Below are 20,816 nucleotides of genomic sequence, written 5' to 3' on the forward strand. Positions count from 1 at the left end.
ACCGGCATCATGTGTAAATGGCAATGCTTCTTGAGCCTCTTGTGGAATGTCCTGTTTTAAGCCTGCAGAGGCACCTTGAACACCTCATTATTTACTGTTAGCCCCGCTTGATCGAGCATCACCGACACTGGAAAAGGTACGTCCACAGAATCGTACATCACGCTTAGCAAGCAAGAGTTGCCTTATCCAAGACTACCAGTACAGCTGAACAGAGTAGCACATTCCATTGATGCCTGTGAAAGCTTGGTGGAACCTTAATTTGCAACGTAAACCATCAATAATGTTCAGTGTTTCTCACGTAAAAAATTTGCCTTATCAGAGTCATCTTTACAGTACTAACATTGCTTTTAGGCTACAACCCTAGAATAACTCTCATTAGCTACAAATTGCGTTATGTTGCAGAGGACAACCCCACAACCACTAGGTACAGTGGTGTCAAAAGTTAATTTACTCATTCAGTCTTCTTTCCTTTGACTCCTGGATCTAAAATCACTGCTCTCACGCTTCAAATTCTGTGCTGGGTAATCAAGTGCTGTCATGCAGTCATTTTTTTCAGCAGCTCGCAATATTCAGGCCAGTTAAAGCAAATTGTCATGTTCATCTTTAACAATTCAAGCATGCTGGAAGACGCAGCAATGCAGAGTGAGGAGTCGCATTGAGAATGATGCTTCACCAAACTGTCAACATTCTCACCCTTGGCAACATCAGTCCAAGGGAGGTATTCTGCAAGCGTCCACCTAGTGGACCATGTATTTCAGCTGCCACCAATTGGTGGGAGCTGAACCAGTGAAGGAAACTGGTTGAGAGAGCCTTTTTTCTTGCTGGTTCCCCAGCCCAGCCAATCGATACTTCAGACAGGCAAAAATCGACATGGCCACTAAGTGGACACTTACATAAATTACAAGATACCACAAGCAAGAATACAAGGCTTGTGTTCATGACAGCTTCGAAAGGTGTTGCAGTAACGCCTTGAGCAGTTTCTATAGCAAGCTTACGTTGTCAGTGCAGGTGTCTGCATGAAAACTTGAAGCTTACAGTCCAACGAAATTTTCAGAGAGACTTTTAACCAAGTTTTTTTTTCAGCTCAAATTTGTATGTTTTGCAACCACTTTATTTTAGAATGGCATGAAAATTTTATGTAAGAGTACATACAAGGGATCCAGTGCTCCAGTTGAGGCTGTTCCATTCAAAGATCTTTTACTTCTGCATGCAGTGGGATGCAATGGAGCTGGGAGAGGTCACAAGCTGTTGCTTTCCAACCGTTTATTTCACTTGGAGCCAGGTGGTCATCAAATCCAAAGAAAAATAAAAAAAATTGTTCACTGCCTGAAGGGAGGCAACATGAGGATAGTGGAAAGCAAACAAGGCTTTTTCTTTCTTGAGGTGATATATTTGCAACTGTTGATTACAACACATGCACGCGCGCACACACAAAAAAAGACAAGCAGCACCACAAAATAATGTATATAATGTTCAAGGTCTTGGGGTAAAATGCACTTCCATTCATTCAGTGTTCTAATCAAGGCAAACCCCAATTTTGCCCAGACACAAGAACTATGCTTTTTTTTTGTGAGGAGTATTGTATGTACATCAGTGGTGTGTTACCATGCAAATTTCACAATTCCGCATTCAAAAGCAAATTCGATAAAGCCAGGATTTTCTATGCCACACAGACAGGCCAAGGCTGAAAAAAACCACATGAAGAGTGACCCAATTTCAGAATGCATTAACAATACTCATTTTATTGAGGAAATGGCATAATTCCACTGTACACAAAGCTACGCTACCCTCGACAAGGGAGCAACGACTACCGAGAGCCAACACGTGGGCATGCTGGCATGCTTACCCTTACATAAGTATTTGAAACAGCTCTGAGGGAATGCCATGAGGTGATGAAACTATCACTGGGTATCACCCATCTGAAAGCAACTTCAGCTTCAAGGTGACAGAAAGCTTGTCCACCACCACCTTGGAGCAGGCACTTGTTAAAAGCAGATTGCCCTCCCTTAAACAATATCTCAAAGTGCAAGAAACGCCTTAGCACAAGCTGCTTGCATATGGCCCAAGTAATGAGCATGAGGTTTTCCAGCCTTGTCCTGTGTCTGGCAGGAATGACATGCACATATTTCCTTTTTTTAACATAACACAATTGCACTTTTCCAACTAGCAAGGTTTTGTTTTCCAGTGCCACCTCTGACGGTGCAGGACATTCAGTAAATGCCCAGGCAACCTCGGTACTATGAGTAAAAAAAAAAACGAGAGAGACAGAGAGGGAAAAAAAAAAACACTAACCACACAACTGTTGATGAGAGCAGCCAATAAAAGTGCAATTTTGATTAACCCACTAGTGGAACGGGTAATGAGGATGCACCTTTAATTTAATGCAGCTACACTCACACAAGCAAACTTGTATAATGAAATGCACAGAAGTTTTGGCAATTTGACAAACCCAATTGGAATTAACACAAAAAGCAACTATGGACCGTGCCAACCCCAAACCACAGGGCGAGCCAGGAAGATGTCACACACATTCCTGGGACAGAGCACTTATCCACTTGGATGACTACAGCAACTAAGAGAATGAAATGCAGCACAAAAATAAAATTAAAAAAAAAGAGAAAGGGGTGTAGAGAGGGGGGAGAGCAAGAGCCAAGCAAAACGCCACGTGTGGTCCTACAGTATACTATTGATTCTCCTCCCTCTGCACCAATGGGGAAGCTTCCCCAGGCACCATGAGACCTGCACAAGAACCAGCCCAAGAGGAAGGCTACCCTGAAGAGGCGCAAGCAGCTACCCAGCGGGGAGAGGACGCCGAGCGGCGCCTGCTATGGCGGCACAGAAGGAACCGAGACACAGCAGGACGTTAAAAGGTGCGAAGTTTTATTTGGGACTGCCACCCATCAAATGTTAATGCACACATGAACGAGCAGAAGGGGGAAGCCTAAAGCAGCCAACTAAAAGAGCCTAGCTAGAGAGAGGGGGAGTCAAACGGAAGCACACAACACAGGAGACGGCGAGACAGGAGGAATGAAGGAGGAGGAGGGGCCCCTGGAATGATATGTCAGTGCACCTCCGAGCTCTCAGGCTTGGGGGCCAGGTGGTTGGCCGAGTCCTGCAGGTGCGAAGTCGAGTGGGGAACGCCGGGTGCCAGGGGCTCCAGGGCTGTCGTCGAGTGTGGCACACCCATTGGGTTGTAGTTGTAGGCACCGCCATTGATGCCATCCCCATAGCCCGTGAAGTACTCCTTGTTGACGCAGTTGCGCAGAGAGTCCGGGATACGCCCCACTATCGCTCGACGAATCTCGGAGGCGGCCATCTCACGTAACTCAGTACAGCTGGCGTCACTGTACCAGGCCGCATGTGGAGTGCAGATCAGATTGGGTGCCTCCTTGAGGGGTCCTGCACGCAGGCAACAAAGGTCTGCATGGCCATACTACACCATGTGGTCTTTATCACTAAATGGTCTTTATCACAATAATGCAGTGCCCAAAATGCACACTGAACGGCCATGAACAAGCAGCTAAGCTTTTCTAACACTGGCACAAACACACTTCATGCCTCACAGACGTGTTCACAAAGTGCACTCATATGGGCTTATAAAATAACTTATAAGACCAAGACGACATGTGCAGCCCTAGCCATAAGAAATTAATCTTGTTTATCAAGCCAATGTTCATGCTTCCGGAATTGTTGAATTTAAGGAGTAACAAATATGAGCTTTCGTAGTTTCTTGTCCAACTACTATGGTCAAATACAAATCAAGCTAAGCTGTTTTTAACCAAGCGACGTTTTCAAAAGTGAATCTAACATTCAATGTGCAGCTCACTACGTTGCCGAAGCCATGCAAGCACTTTTGCCCTTCGAAGTGCACAGTCTCGCTAAAACCTGAGTGAACGGGAGAAAGAATTTTAGCTCACATGCGTGACAAGAGCATGTGAGCTAGCGTAACATGCAACAAGGGATTCCACGATTCTGCTGTTCCACTTTTGCGCACAAAGGCCATGTTGTAAGCGTGAATTTTTCTCAGAATGTAATATGCATAGAAAGAAGTCCAGGCACTCATAGAATATAAGGAATAAGATTTTGAACACTATATATGGTGCATTTAGCGCTGAACTTGCATGCAGTATTTTGAGTCTGCAATGCTAGTGCCTAGAGTATCACAACATTTTTGAACACTTTCCGCACCCCAATTTAAGATTATAATTCTTATTTAAACCATCAACAGCATGTTCGATTCTATCACTAAAAAAACCACGGTATAATTTCATGACATGCTCTGGGAGGCTATGAGTCCCTGTAAGCCAATACACACTCAACATATTTGCACCGTGCACTAATGCAACTACACAGATGGAAGTGGCCAAGGGAGTTTTGGAGCAGCTGTGAGAATAACAAATTAGGCACTTTGGGGCATGAAATTTGCAGCAGTAGATATGCATTTTGGAGCAGCTTTGCAAAGCTCAAGATGAGTGAAATACAGGCAGATCTTTATTTGTTTTTGCAAGACACTATTAAGTTATGGAAAATCAGTTCTGCGGTAGCCCGCAAAGTGGAGCAAAGTTCACGACAAGCAAAGAGTCATCCAACAGACTGTAGCATGAAGCTACAAAGGTAACCCTAAGTGTTTCTGAAACCTATTATGTTATACCTTGAATGCAGCCAACTAAATGCGGCCAAGAAAAAAAATAAACAAGGGCTTTATGTGAACAGTGCTCGCTGCATGTTGATCAGGCATCGAGAAATGATCAATAAGAGCATATAAGGCAACCTATCATATAAAGCAACCTATAGGTAAGAAGCTGAGCTAGTTCATTTCTATTGAAATGCATATTTGTTGTTTTGTCAGTCAGTTTCTTTGCTCTAGTAAACATGCATTTCAATCTATAGGTCTTGTATGTTCCTTTTTCCCAGAGGGGTGCGCAAAATTTAAAAAAAAAAAAAAAACAGAACGACAACGCTTGACACGCCAGTTATTTCAGTGGTCTCAGATGCAAACATTGTCCTCTAGTACATTGTACATAGTATGTACATGCAAATCAGGGTTATGGTCTTGCACTACTTCATGTTATGCAAGGACCAAAAATATGAGCTGAAAGCTGCTGACACGTGAAGAAGAAAGTGCGGCTTCTCACTTAGTGCCCTAGTTTGACGAGGTTTCCATGACAACCTTTGGCATGCCGAAGCGTTGTCATGTTCATAGCTAATGTATTACTTAAATTTGAGACACTTTCGCTTAAAAAAAACTTTATTGTCAGCATCTGAACATTAGTTTATGAAGTTAGCTCTTTAGAAGTATGCATGCACAATGAACAAGAAATACTCAGTGACCACCATAAACAACACCCATGAACATACAGTGCATGCCATTTGCAGTGCCCTCTTCAATTTTTAATTTCTGGCAACATTAAGTTGGGATAGCAGCATTCCGTAGAATAAGTGTTATGTTACTTCCCTGGTCATGCATGTTTGCCAGTATTTCAGATCGCTTGCAAGTAACTGATATATTTGAAAACATGAAAGAGACTGCATCGCTGACCACTATTTTGCTCAAGTTTTGGTCTTATTTCTGGCTTTGCCACAGGTCCCACAATGCCAATGTAAAATGACGACCGATAGTTTGGAAACCAAACGATGGTGTATTAAAAATTTTGAACTCGATATGCGCAATTTTTTTTTTTTTTTTTTTGCGAACATAGTTACTGCAAACACAATTTCAGTCATTTGGACTTTCGCCGAACTTTTACGGTTGCCAATTGGCCAAAACCATAATTTACATCCGTAGCTTGCATTCTCTGGTGGAAGAAGTCCAATTTTGTGTGTTGTGGTCATGCAGTAGTAACGGGAACCCAAATGTTAGTGATAATTTGTGTTCGATTTCCATGACAGCAAGCTGGTCATTTGTCAGGGTGCTGCAATGTGCCACTAAATTATCCCAGTAACCAGGCGTAGTGCACGCACGAAATAGATTTGGAATGCTACGCATCAGTATTCACCATTATTCGATGCAGCTTTATCAATGGGACGCACAAGCAAGTGTTAAAATGTATAATAAAACTGATGAGCCATTGATCAGACTGCACAACTTATTCAGCTGAGAGTGCGGCTTTTCTTCCTGACTGCCCCCATAAGACGAGCACCAGTTCCTATACAACATTCGTAATGCACTGCATACCACAAAGCGGTTATTCTCCTGCACCCAAGTTACCATTCAGCAGCAAACACACCTGTGCTCCAAAGATGCCAACGCTGAAACAGATTTCTTAGATTTGGGTTTCCAGGGCTGAATGCTTTCCAATCCATGACTATGCCTTACAGTTGCCACAGAACATGCAGATTTTACTAAATTTGGCAACTTCCTCAGAAATTAATGTTTTGGTGCACGTTGGCGCAATACTTCATCCCTGAAAGTACATATGCTGTTGAGTGTCTATGCTAAATTTCAGCAATTCCTAAAAAATAGCTTTTTTCGTTAGTTTTTCATTAACCAGGTAAATTTTTTTTACATTCTGTTAGAATCATACATTCAGAGAAGATGGTGACAAGGTCTGCACAAGAGTGAAAGCCAAGTTGTCACAGATGTCCTTACAAATTGCAGTTCAGATATCTTGAGGTGATCATGGTCTGGTGGCAGCTTGGATAAAGGTTTCCATTTCCAAGACATGCAAAAATCAAGGCTTTTAAACTTCATACTGGGAATGAGCAAGAATGTTCAGAGCAGCTGATTTCGTGTGAAAGCAAGGGCAGTTGCCACAGTGTACAATATGCCGAATTATTTGAATATAGGGCAAGGTTTTTACCAGAATCCTTAGCTTTGAAGTCACCCTCGTCTTAATGCAAGGCTGATAGATTCAGTTAATGTTTCAATATGTGGTGGCAGCAGTGCTATGTTTCTGGCGATCCAGATCTTAGACGGCAGTGCAAATTACAGAAACTAGTAAACTTTGGGCAGGTAAGGCAGCGGAGCGGCATCACTTGGCTTACTGGAGCCTGGCACGGCCGCTGAACATACTAGGTGCCAATAAAGAAAATACAATATCCACTAAAGCATCTGCTGAAGCTGTCAATTCAACCACAGTTGCTTCTTGTTTCTGCTTTTTCAGGGTATTGATTTGCTCACCAATAAAGTGCTTCATCTGCCTCGAATCTGTTGCTGCTTTCTATTAATTTTTAAAACAGGCACAATAGTGTTGCCTCAAAGTTGGCAAAGCCATCTTAAGTCCTCTATTATATGGAACGTTGAGAAGTACGGGCTCCTGGGACTGCACTGCATAAAATAGAATGAATTATAAGAAGGTTCCTTTCAGCACTTTTAAGTTGCCTGCAGCAAAATGGCAGCAGGAACTAAAGCAGCTTTCCAAACTTGCCCTGTTGTGAAGTTGTGAAGCCAAACGCTTCACAACTCCCTAGATCTCAGCATAACATCAGTAATTCTTCAGATCATATAAACAATTTTCTATCAATAGTTGCTTGAATACAATGTGCATGTGGCTGCATCTTTATTATGAGCTTCGTGAATCAGCAAAACAAGTGTAGCACTAAGCGATATTGAAATTACAGTGCTTGAGGGTGACTTATCGGATGGATAGAGACTTATCGAACCTACAAGAGAAGCAACATTCCGCAATGTTTTAACCGAGGAACTGCTTTGCCACATGGCACGCCCCACTGTAGTGCTTGCATTTCTTGTTTGATGAAAAATGGTTTTTTTTTGTAGATAGTGCCTATTAGATGGCAATACATTTTGTGCGTATATCTCATAATTCTTGTTACATTTCTTTCTTAGTAGACACAAGTGTGTCTTTACAAACTTTCTTCAATTTCATCCCACAATCTTGATTCTGCCAATTCATATCTATTTTATGACATACATCTCATCAATAAAACATTTGTGCACAAAAGGTGCTTTGATTATGTATTACACAAAAAATATTGAATGCAGTATTCCTTCAGAAAAAAAAAAGTAATGATGTAACCTACAAAAAACACCTATTCTGCCCAAGGTAGGGAAAGAGTTAAGCTCGCCACTTTCGAGTAGTTTATTTTCTGTGAACAAGGTTTCCTTACAGAAGCCGAAACACTTTTTAACCCATAAATTATCTCATTTGGTCAGTGTTCTCACTATTTCTTTTTCAGTGTTCTCACTATTTCACTTTTTCAGTGTTCTTACAATTTCAAGCCATCAACTTGAGGGTTTCTGAGCAAAATCCAACAGAAGTGGCCAAGTTGAACTTTTTAGGTGATCCATTCTTGACATTGGCACACCAGTTTTCTTTTTATCAATCAAACTATCCAGCCAGAAATATGGGCCAATTCCAAAATGGTGTAGTCTAAAAATGTGGGTCTAACCTTACTCACAGTGCTCTTCAATGAAAAGAGAGAAATAACCCACTAAAACAAATATTTCTCCGGCGCTGGGCAAAATTTAACTAATGTAATACCGGTTCCTTAAGCACAGCAACCGAACGCTTTAGTGCACTGCACCACGAATGCCTGGAGGGAGGGAGTGCTTAATTTACGGTGCTTGCCCATATGGGAAAGCTATGCACAAACTTCGCAGCTGCCGCTAGATGGTACAGCATGTCCAGAAAGAAGCGCGAGAGGAGCCTGGCTACAGTACACGGCTGGCTTATGTGCACCAGGGCACCGCTGACGATATTTAGGAAGCCACTCAAAAGACTGCGCCGTCACAGCTACACAGCTCAGTATGTCCAATTATTTGAGTTGTACAAGTAAATTACCTTTCAACAGTGCTGAAAAAGCCACTTTAGCTCTAGAAGAGGCTCGATAAGCCAGAAAAAACTCAAGTGAAGGACATACAACACCACTGCCTCGAAGTTCCTGTACCAGTTCTCTGTGCGTCATGGGTTTTGATGGCCTTTGTTCAATCCTAGTTAATGTTTTATTCATAAAGATGTACTGTGCTGAACAAGACTGAACTCTGCAAGGTTCCAGAACATTTACTCGACCAAAACAACCCAAGCATAAAAAAGAAATATCATTAAGTATAGTAGTGTTATCAGGCATATAAACTTGTAAACATAAGCATACTAGCTAAATTAACAAGCATGGTGCCACGCGCACAAAAGCAAGCATGGGAACAAATCTCACTCGATGACCATGGAAACTCGCTGTCAAAACGCTGGAGTGAGCAAGTGGAGCGACAGCAGCAGCGAGGGAGCGAACTGACCTTCATGCTGCATCTCGCATCAACACAAGCTAAGCCGCAAAAACACAGCGCATGGCGGACTCTGTCCCAACAGCGCATGGCAGACTCTGTCCCAACAGCGCATGGCGGACTCTGTCCCAACAGCGCATGGCAGACTCTGTCCCAACAGCGCATGGCAGACTCTGTCCCAACAGCGCATGGCAGACTCTGTCCCAACAGCGCATGGCAGACTCTGTCCCAACAGCGCATGGCAGACTCTGTCCCAACAGCGCATGGCAGACTCTGTCCCAACAGCGCATGGCAGACTCTGTCCCAACAGCGCATGGCAGACTCTGTCCCAACAGCGCATGGCGGACTCTGTCCCAACAGCGCATGGCAGACTCTGTCCCAACAGCGCATGGCAGACTCTGTCCCAACAGCGCATGGCAGACTCTGTCCCAACAGCGCATGGCAGACTCTGTCCCAACAGCGCATGGCAGACTCTGTCCCAACAGCGCATGGCAGACTCTGTCCCAACAGCGCATGGCAGACTCTGTCCCCACAGCGCATGGCAGACTCTGTCCCCACAGCGCATGGCAGACTCTGTCCCCACAGCGCATGGCAGACTCTGTCCCCACAGCGCATGGCAGACTCTGTCCCCACAGCGCATGGCAGACTCTGTCCCCACAGCGCATGGCAGACTCTGTCCCCACAGCGCATGGCAGACTCTGTCCCCACAGCGCATGGCAGACTCTGTCCCCACAGCGCATGGCAGACTCTGTCCCCACAGCGCATGGCAGACTCTGTCCCCACAGCGCATGGCAGACTCTGTCCCCACAGCGCATGGCAGACTCTGTCCCCACAGCGCATGGCAGACTCTGTCCCCACAGCGCATGGCAGACTCTGTCCTCGTCACAGATGGCTTCGCAGATGGCTTTCAAGGTACAGCGGGCAGGGCTGCCCAGAGTACAACACACTCTCCCTCTCCACCCTCCCTTCGGAGCCTTGCTTGTAAGCGAACACAGCACGCTTCCTCCCTTGCGTGTGCGAGATTGAAATGCGATTGCTGGCTCACCTTCGCACGCTTTCACTCACACATACAACATACGGCACACGGCGTTGATTTTATCGTGCTTAGACTTCATACGGAACCTCACAGCGAGAGCAGAGATATGACTGGAGTGTCTATGTAATTGCTACTGCAATAGAAGTAAATGCCCATCAGTACAGACACCTCTTCAGTTGAAGTGTATTCAAACAGACCACATCATCGGTGAGGCCACTATGGAACTTAGTAGCTCACTTTCAATGACCACTGCAATACTTGTAAGCGGTCACTTTACAGCACAATTAACGATGGAGGAACACGCCCACGGTAAAAGGAGAACCTCAATATGCCTTTCATCAGGTTATTAGCCATCATTCAATCCATGCACAATCGAATTTTGGCCATAAACCAATTATTAGTGTCTTCTAGCTGTTAAGTGCATACCTCCATAGATGTATACCTGAAAGTGGCACCTAAAAGTACTCTGCTGACTTAATGATGCATATTGTATTACACATGGGTGCCCCATATTACATTACCCAAAACTTCTTTCTTTCTTGCTTAGCCACAATGTCAGTGGTAAGTGTGCAAAGGTGCATAAGCATGCAAGGCTAAGTCGGATAGAGAATGCAGGCAATGAGCTCAGAGAACAAAACTGGAATATACAAAGAGTGCATAAGTGCATACATATAAAGTAAAAAAAAAAAGGAGCATTAACTGCACAGCACAATGAATTTAAAACAAAAGGCTAGTCATGCTGGTATGTGCTTACAGCCATGTGAACGAACACGAACATTGCCAAGCTTGCAGAACTTAAATTGGAATTTGCAGTACAATGCATTTCATTTTTCACCCTATTTCCACTCCACTTCAGTCGAATTTGACTGCAGTAAATATTCCTCATGGTGGAAATAACCTTTTTCGCTCTGTCAGAAAACCCTTGCTTGCTGTTGGTTCCTCCACATCCTTAGTGTCGCTATTCCATCCCCAATGTGCCCACATGCTTATTGCACCTCTAATGCCTGTGGAATGATGTTCACGCAACAGAAAGTGACAAGGGAAGTTTTAGAGAAAGGGAAAGGAAAAAGAGAGAAGAATGACAATTTGCATACCTTTTGAACAATTAACACTGACCATATATGCTGAAAAATATTAACCCGACTAGTACAAGCTCATTCCATTTGCTCTATGGCAACAATACAACTCCGACACCTGCTGCCACTTCGACGACCTACATCACACTCCCCGTGATCCTGGCGTATTCTCGGGCAAAGATGGGAAAGACGTCAAGGACTGGAACAGCCTGTACGAACACGTCAGCCACAATAACCGGTGGGACCCTACTATCATGCTCGCCAATGTAGTCTTTTACCTCGGTAGCACACCTCGAGTTTGGTTTCGGACCCACGAAGATGAGCTCACCAGTTGGGATTTGCTTAAGCAAAAGCTCCGAGACTCGTTCGGCAACCCCTACGATCACCAACTTGCAGCGCAGAAGGCGCTTTCCGGCCGTGTGCAGACGTCAACAGAACCCTACGTCACGTACATTCAGGATGTCTTGGCTCTGTGCCACAAAGTTGACGTACACATGACTGAGTCAGACAAGATTTCCCACATCCTCAAAGGCATTGCCGATGACGCCTTCAACTTGCTCGTTTTCAACAATGTGGCGACGGTGGATGCAGTTATAGAAGAGTGCTGCCTGGAACTTGCTAAAAGCCAACGCATCGACCAGCAGTTTGCCCGTCTGCCCAACACCTAAGCGACACCTTCATGTGCCGATGCTCCTCGTCCCAACAACACTGGCGATGTTACCAGGATCGTCCGGCGTGAGATCGAGGCCGCCTATCCGGCTGCCTTCGACTCCAGCCCTTCCAACGCACCTGCAGTCACAGTTTCCCTGATCCAGGCAGTTGTCCGCCAGGAGTTTGCAAACATGGGTCTTCACACCATCTGTTCGGCCAATCGCCCCGATACCCACTCGGCTTCTTCGATTCCACCCCGTCCCGCATCTTCTTGCACAGCACCTCCACCAGATATGTTATGTAGGAAGATGCAGATGAAAAGCTATATACAAGTATATTTACAAGGAAATACGCCACACTTGGCCTAGAGGCAACAACTCATGCTAGCCTCTTCGTCATCGCAAGCACTGTTCCACAGCAATATATTTAGTCTTGGCATGAACCCTAGCTGACCACAGGACATTGGTGACACAGTCAAAGATAGCCACAGAGCCTCCAATCAAGGATTAAAGGTGCAATGCCAGCACAGGTTACCTTTCGCTTATTTGAAAGTAACATAAGGGTGCCTTGGCTCAGCTGCTTTTTTCATACAGAACTACATCCAGAAGATATAAACAAAAAATACATAAATATTTTATATAGCACACATACAACATATTTCTGTGATTCAACACAGCTGTTATAACAGCTCTATACTTGGTCTGTAAAACATACTTCAAGGACATTTACTGTGACAGATAACAAAATATAAATTCAAACACATGATTTCAATATTTGGGATATTTCTAAGGCATTTCCTGTGGTGTGGACCCAAAACATTGCCTCACATGGTTGTTAAAACCCAATAAAATGAGTAAAAACATGAATTAGGTGAACAAATTTTATCACACTTATTTGCATATAACAGGGAGTGAGGTCACTTTGAACCAATGCTGCCGTGCGACCCACACAATCCATTGTAAGAATTTATTCTACAGGACACACTGTGGCGCGATTCTCCCAGATATCCAACAACAAATTTGGCCAGACATACTATTTAGCAATCTCGTGGGCATTCCCAGAAGTCACTTTTTAATGCCTGAGGGATGTTCATTGTAACTCTGTTCTGAACTCAAAGCTATTGCTATACCAAGGAATAACACATGAATCTAATGACCAGAAGCACTCCCTTTTAGAATGTTTTAATGCAACATGCCTTTTGAGATTAAATACCTTGAATCTTGCACTAGTAAAAAACTAAGTGCCACACTAAACTTTCAGTTTTAAGTGTCAATTGTAACAAGGTGGATTGAGCATGTTGAGCTGTGAGCCATTTTATAACCATGAAGCTCATTTACAACTAACCCTCCAAAACTTTAATCTTAATTGCACAACACATCAAAGGCCATTGGGAATAAAGTATAAATTTGTTGGTGGCCACGAGGGAAGCCACTACACAAACACACTTGTGAAGTTGAAGCAGAAAAGATTAAATTCTGGGGTGTTTTATGCACCAAAACCACGATCCGAGTATGAAGCACACCGTAGTGAGGGACTCCAAATTTTGATTACTTCGGTTTATTTTAAGGGCCCTTCACTATGCTTGGCCATTTTAAACAAACAAGTGCAGTGTATAAATCACAAGCTGATGATCTTGTCTGCAAAGTATTACAGCACTGCGCACCTGCAAAACAGCTGAAATTACTGACCTAACGTTGCACACCCTCCCTCTCAAGGAATCCATCCTCCAGGACAGAGTCAAGGTCATACACACAAATGCCCCTACACAAAATGCATTCCTAGCAACGTCACTCACCATGATGCGAGACTTCTGTAAATCATCCCATGCGGACCGCGCAATGCCGCCATTGGAAGTGCACCGCGCAGCAAGAAAAGAAAAGAAAGAAAAAAGGAGGCAAGGCTCGTCACGTGAACGTGACGTGTATGGGAGAAAGTTGCGAATGCTAATCTAGGCAAAGGTGGGCAGCGTCTCTGTTAGCAGTTGCGCTTGCCTCCTGGCTGTACAACAATAGGGCATTCAATTCCTCCTATCTTCACCAATAACACATTAACTTGAAAAATTGTTTTACTAAAACAATCCCTAGACAGCATTTTAGAACTTCAAGTGTATAACCAAAATTTGCAATTGAGGGGCCCTTTAACAAACACCTGAATTAAGTATATGAGCGTACTTTCACTTTGCCAATATCTAAATGTGACCACCAAAGCTTGAATTGAACCTGCGGCCTTGAGATGGAGGAAGCACAAGTAGCGAAATCACGGAAGCAAGCACAGAGCGAAGCATAGCAACAAAAGTAATTGGCTAACAAACTCTTGTGGGTATTTAACAGCGAACAAGCTCCAACAGCACATACTTTTCAGTGTTGCACAGCTGCAGGTATCATGTAGCGAAACCAGCACAAATTCCCATGCCATGAAGGCAGAAATATAATGCATACATGCAAAAGCAGTGGCATTTTTTCTTAAATTTCTCAAGAACGCAGGAAACTTGGTGGAGAGGGTGGTCAAAGCACAAAGACAAAGCACGGCAATGCAAGTAAGAAACATTAAAATATAAAATGCATGTTGGACGTTTATGATAAATACAAAACACCTTTACAAAGCTCCTATTGCAGAAGTTACTGCTATATTTTTACACGTTGTTGCGAATGTATGCACAAGCAACTACTGCATATTGTAATCCAGTTGTGGTTTTTAACTGCCATCTGAAGGTATGCCAGAATCTCGCTTCAGTGTCAGGCAATAAGCAACTGAAGGAGGTAATAGTAAAGCAAGACGCACTTGTGAAAGTGAATTACTGACATTCATAAAGCCGCCACTAATGGTTTTAGTTCATGCCCCGAGCGTCTTGACTGGAATGATGAAGCTGGTGTTCCTGTGATAAGCCCTATAGTTGTGCAGACAGCATGGAGTCATTTCATAAATGCTATTACTTAGAAGTGAAACCAACTGAACAGCAGAAATGCCTATGCTGGAGAAATATTCTTGGTTGATTGCTTTAGAGGGACAAGACTGGGCCTCTCAATACTCTTTACTGGTCTCGAAACTCCTGCGAAGTTTTGTTAAGGAAATGAAGCTGCCACTAGGGGCACGAATGCCGATTGACAGGCAGCACTGTGCAGCTGTTGTATGGGGTCTGCAGACTGACTGCATTGTGCATGTGTCTCCGATGTGATAGTAAATAGACAGAGGGCTAGTATGAGGCAGCTGTTAACCCGCCACAGTAGCTCAACAGCTATGGTGTGGCGCTGCCGAGTGAGTAGTAGCAGGTTGGATCCAGGGCGTGGCAGTCAGAATCAATGGGGGCAAAAGGGCAATGGGGGCACTTGTTTTAGCTATGGTAGTCTTAATCAGGTCATGGTTGTGGCACGCAAAACCCCCGGATCTACTATTTTGTGCATTCAATTCACATTCTTTCACTATCACAGTTGCCTGCCACATGTCCGCTGTTGGCCCTTTAAGTATAGTTCATAAATAGGCTAAGTTTTGCATTTAGCAAAAAAGTAGCTCTGCACAGGCAGCAAGCTAGTAATCACCGCATGCAGTTTGAGCACTATACAAGTAGTTTGAACTAGTAGAAATGTGAATTGTGGCAGGTGTACTGCTTTACTCATATAACGCGAGAAGAAAATGGCACATTTCTATTCAATTTAGTTGTACAACTAAGTGCCACAAGTCAAGGAGTTGGCTATATAAATGGTCCAACCTATCAGGCATCTATTTTTAGACGTGTGGTCAGAAAGGTAACAGCTCAAAAACTCATTTGGCATTTATAAAGAGAATCATGAGGTAGAAATACTGGTAGTGTTAGGCAGCGTCCAGTCTTCTTGCAAATTAGTGACAAGTGGACGACCACTACTGGTAAACTGACCAGGAGGAGTTCAAGTTCACGGCTTATGTTCTAAATCAGTAGGGTTAAGACTTATGCAGATGAACAAATTTTCTTGGTTTACAAGGTACCTTGCACAAAGCAGTTTATTGTAAATTTATAACAGGCAAAGCAGAAGCTATAAAAACAGAATTTTTCGCGAAACACTGCAGGGGCACCTAAACAATTCTTATGATGTGTAAATGCAAGAATATTACTTCTCGCTGAGTGCTGCTGCACTGAACATGCGTCCTGACTGAAGACTCCTTCGACGAGCACGGGCTTGCCACAGCGTAGAGCCAAAGGCAGATTCCTGTACATGAAGGTTGCTCCGTTGATGAGACAGATTTGGTGCCATATACACTGTAACAAGCATGTGACTCCCCCTTGGGCATAATCTTTGTTGGCTCGCCAGGCTTGGTAGGCAACATTGGTCACCGCACCAATAAACATCGGCGAGCACAGCTGCTCGGTGGTCAGTCATCGTTCATCACCACCACGCTGCGGAGCGTCTACTTAACGGAGGGTGCCTCAAACCCTCCCTCGTTCATGAATACGGGTGGATCGTGACACTGGCGACAAGTACCCATGGATCGTACCACGCCGCCGCGAGCTGCGAAACACCGCCCCCGTTGCTGCCGCCATGCCGCTGTACGGAAGGCTCGAGCCGTTCGATGGAGATGGGTTCGCCTGGCCAGTTTATGGGAATGAAGTCCACGTGTTCTTCCAGGCAAACGACACACCCGAGGCCGAACAGCGGGACATTTTCCTGGCCAGCTGTGGCACCCGCGCCTTCAGTCTCCTGCTCGACCTCAAGCCAGCCACGACGCATGTTAAGACGCTGGGTGAGCTGCTCGCCATTCTGCGCTTGCATTTCAACCCAGCACCATCCACCGTCCAACAACCGGAGCCGCTAGTAAGGGGCACCCTCGGGCAGTCCGTTGCTGAGCTACGAGGGTTAGCGAGTGCCTGTGCCTTCGAGGACCAACTGGACTCGCTGCTCCGGGACCGTTTCATCTGTGGCATGCAGACGCTATTCCTGGAGCTTCCCGACACCTCGCTGGACGACGCCGTGAAGGCAGCGCGGGCAATGAAAGCTGCCACCAAGGGCGCCGGCGAGATTGCCCGTGCGACTGGATCACCGTCGGCGGAAGTGGCGGTGAGCCAGACAAAGGGCAGTACCTGCGGTTGCTGTGGTGGTGCCCACTCCCCCTGAGAGTGCGAGTTCTCTCAAGCACAATCCTTCACGTGCGGGAAAACTGGGCACCTGGCACGGGTATGATGAAGGGGGAGGACGAATAGCGGAATAAGCAGCAGCAGCCTGGTTCAAGCCCAAGTACCACACAAGCCCGCAGCCAGGGTAGCCATCGCAAGGGTACGCGGCGGGGGCATGCGGCCAGCCTTGCGGCCAGCCTCCACGTTGTGGCCGAGGACCTGCAGATTTTCTACATGTGGCACACAGGCCTTGTACCACCGTCTGTGCCGCCGTACATGCTCACCGTCGAAATCTGCGGGCACCCCATTTCTATGGAGCTGGACACAGGCCAGCGTGTCGGTCATGGCCGGGAAACTTTTCCAAGCATACCTTCCCCGGCATGTCCGTCGAGGCTTTGGGCGTGATGCTGCGCGGCTACTCCGGGTAGCTCTCCCAGGTCCATGGTCAGGCCGAGGTCAGCTTTCGCTTTGGCGACAGGGACGCAACTTTTCCCCTTTACTTAACCAGGGAGTCGTCGCCATCAACGCTGCTGGGCCGAAACCCGATTCATGCACTGGGCGTTTGTCTGCCAGAGTACCAAGACGCCAGCCTACATGTGGTGAAAGACGTCCCCAGCCTTCTGACCGAGTTCCAAGTCCCTGTTCCAGCCAGGGGTGAGCTCATTCACCGGCACGACAGCTGGCATCTGTATCTGAGGGAGCCCGGCCACGCTTTTCAAGCCTCGCCCACTGCCGTTCGCCCTGAAGAACGAGATCACCCAGGAGCTGCAACTGTTATAGCGAGAGGGCATCCTGGTGCCCGTCAAGACGTCTGAATGGGCTGCTCCCATCGTACCAGCCCCCAAGCGAGACGGCAGTGTCAGGATCTACAGGGATTTCAAGGTTACCATCAGCCTCGTCGCTACCGTCAAGAAGTACCCGTTGCCCGGTGGACAAAAGTTCACCAAGCTTGACCTCAGAGATGCTTACCAGCAGCTGGTGCTCCAGGATGCCTCCCGGAAGTATATCAAAATATCGACAACTTTGGGGCTCTTCCAGTACACGCCCTTACCGTTTGGCGTGGCTTCAGCCGCGGCCATATTTCAGAGGGAGATGGACAACCTCTTCAAGGGCATGAGGCACTTGGTGGTGTACAGGGATGACATCCTGGTTACTGGCAGCGACGACGGGGACCACCTGCAGAACCTGCACAACGTCCTGGCACGACTGCAGGACGCTGGTCTCAAGCTAGAAAAGTGCATTTTTCTGGCCTCCAAGTGTTGAGTACTTAGGACATGTCATTTTCCAGGATGGCCTAGCCCCAGCTCCCCGCAAAGTTGATGCTGTGCTCAAGGCGCCTAAGCCCCACAACAAGAGGGAGCTTCGGAGCTACCTCGGCCTCATCAACTTCTACAGGAGCTTCCCTTCCAGCGCAGCAAGGAGCTAAACACCAAGGCTCCAGTGCTAGCACACTTCGATCCAGTAAGCCTGTTGTCCTGACCGTAGATGTGTCGCCGTACGGTGTGGGAGCAATCCTGGACCTCCGGGACAAGGATGGCCAGGAACGCCCTGTGTCGTTTGCTTCTCGTCGGCTTCTTGCTACAGAGCAACGCTACAGCCAGCTGGACAAGGAAGGCCTGGCCCTCATGTTTGGTGTCGAACGCTTCCACCAGTATCTGTGGGGCCGGGAGTTCGAGACGGTCACGGATCACAAGCCGCTGTTGGGGCTGCTGAAGCTTGACAAGGCAGTTCCCGTGCAGGCATCACCTCAAGTGGTAGGCTGGGCCTTGAGGCTGCCAGCTTAGTTACCAGCTGCTTTACCGTCGAGGGAAGGACTTGGGACCTGCTATGCCCGGAGCCGCCTGCCCCTGCCAGAGGTGCCTAATGCTGTTCCAGAACCTACTGAAGTGTTCATGCTGGAGCACGCGTACCCAGAGGTGCTCTCCAGATCTGCGGTATCGCAAGTGACCAGCTGGGACCCAGTCCTGTCTCGGGTGGTCAAGGCGGTGTCTCGTGGAATTGATTCAGCAAGCCTATAGCCACAAGGCCACTGAGCTGAGCTTGCAGCAAGGCTGTCTATTGTGGGGTTCCAGGGTGGTGATCCCACAAAGTCTCCAGGCCAGGGTCCTGCAAATGTTGCATGCGGGTCATCCTGGCGGGGAAATGGCCAAGATGGTGGCCTCGTCCCATGTTTGGTGGCCTGGCCTAGACCAGGACATTGCTCACATGGTGCAGAGCTGCCAAACCTGCCAGGAGCATCAGCGGCCCTCACGTCACGTGGAAATCACCCCTTGGCCATTCCCACAGAGACCTTGGTCCCGCCTGCATGCGGATTTTAGGGGGGCCCTTCAAGGGCCCCCCTTCATGGTGGTGGTGGATTCCTTTTCGAAGTGGGTGGAGGTTCTGTCACCACTCCATCAGCACGCGCAACCATTGCAACACCACGACAGGTCTTCGCTGCCCAGGGGTCGCCGGCCGTCATCGTGTCTGCCAATGGTGTTGCTTTCACCAGCACTGAGTACCTGGCCTGGCTGATGAAGAACGGAATTCGCTGAATGATGGTTCAGCCGTACCACATTGCTTCAAACGGTGCCACCGAGTGGGTGGTGCAAACCATGAAGGACAAGCAGAAGAGCAAGACTGGGGATTTCTGGACGCAGATTGCCCGGATACTGTTTCAGTACCGGACCACACCCCACTAGGTCACTGACCGTGCCCCCTGTGAGCTCCTGCTGGGTCGGATGGTCAGAAAGTCTTGCATCCGGACCTCCGATCCACAGTGCTCCAGAAGCAGAAGCTGGCTGCTGACTGAGGGTGCTGTCCCGGGCCTTTGCCGGAGTTGGGAGCTCCAGTTTTCGCCAGGAACTTCCATCCTGGCCCACCCTGGTCCGCCAGACAGGTGGTGTCTCCTGCCAGCGCCTCATTGCTGCTCGTCCACATGCCAGATGGGTCCACGTGGCAGAGAAACGCTGACAATGTTAGGCCTCGCCTCGGGACCTGGCCAGCACCCTCGACTGCCACTTCAGAGTTCCAGCCTGCAGGAGGACTAGCAGCAACACCAGTCGCTTGAAGCGAAGCCCCGCCCACCTCGGAGGGCGCAAGCATTGCCAGTGGTGCAGCACCTGTTGGGCCGGTGTCAAGTTTGGCACCACTCACAAGGCCGACCACTGCGGACCCTCCGGATGGAGCGAGGCTGGCACAGGCAGCACCCGGCTCGTCAACACCGGTGCCCAGGCGGAGTACTCGACGGCGGAGGCAACCGGACGGTTACTCGCTTGGGTAGCAGGCACAGTCGACTTGGCTGGGATGGCGGCAGAGCCTTACGCTCTGAACTTGGACGTTTGTTTCTTTTAGTTAATAAACAAACTAAGGGTAAGGGGGTGTAACAAGTATGTGACACCCCCTCAGGCATAATCTTCGTTGGCCCGCCAGATTGGTGGTCTGTCAGGCTTGGTAGGCAACATTGGCCACCGCATTAATAAACATCGGCTAGTACAGCTGCTTGACGGAACCCGGGAGGATCGTGACCTATACACACAGAACCGCGAGTACCATTTCAACAAACTGCGCAGTTCACATCTATCATCTGGACAGAAGCAGTCTCCGGGCTGGATGGATTGTAGTTGAAGCCTTGGCTTGGCGTGTAGGGCAACATTGTCGGGTCGCTGAGTGATGCACACAAACAAGTGTCCCGTGATCTCAACTCTGCCTCATCCATGCCTTTGTGAGGCAAAGCATACCGCCTCTGTTCACATTCACATTGTGCACCACATCATCCATGTTTCGGTAGAAAACAAACATTGAGGCATGGGA

General features: G+C 47.1%; 1 protein-coding gene across 5 annotated transcripts in view; it reads right to left on the reverse strand.

The window, feature by feature from the left end:
- Positions 1 to 1,246: 1,246 nt before the first annotated feature.
- The window catches only part of CtBP (C-terminal binding protein), a 68,768-nt gene continuing 49,198 nt past the window's right edge, over positions 1,247 to 20,816 (reverse strand). For 4 of the 5 annotated variants that reach the window (XM_075677237.1, XM_075677236.1, XM_075677238.1 and 1 more), the window contains 2 exons: positions 13,737 to 13,751; positions 1,247 to 3,399 (listed from right to left, as the gene is read on the reverse strand). In XM_075677237.1, the coding sequence (XP_075533352.1) occupies positions 3,062 to 3,399; positions 13,737 to 13,751 (353 nt within the window). In that variant the 3' untranslated portion in view covers positions 1,247 to 3,061. The remainder of the gene's footprint in view (positions 3,400 to 13,736; positions 13,752 to 20,816) is intronic. The other variant, XM_075677240.1, reaches the window with a different exon arrangement.

This window comes from Dermacentor variabilis, unplaced genomic scaffold (genome assembly GCF_050947875.1).
Source record: "Dermacentor variabilis isolate Ectoservices unplaced genomic scaffold, ASM5094787v1 scaffold_12, whole genome shotgun sequence".
In the NCBI taxonomy this organism is placed as follows: Eukaryota; Metazoa; Arthropoda; class Arachnida; order Ixodida; family Ixodidae; genus Dermacentor; species Dermacentor variabilis.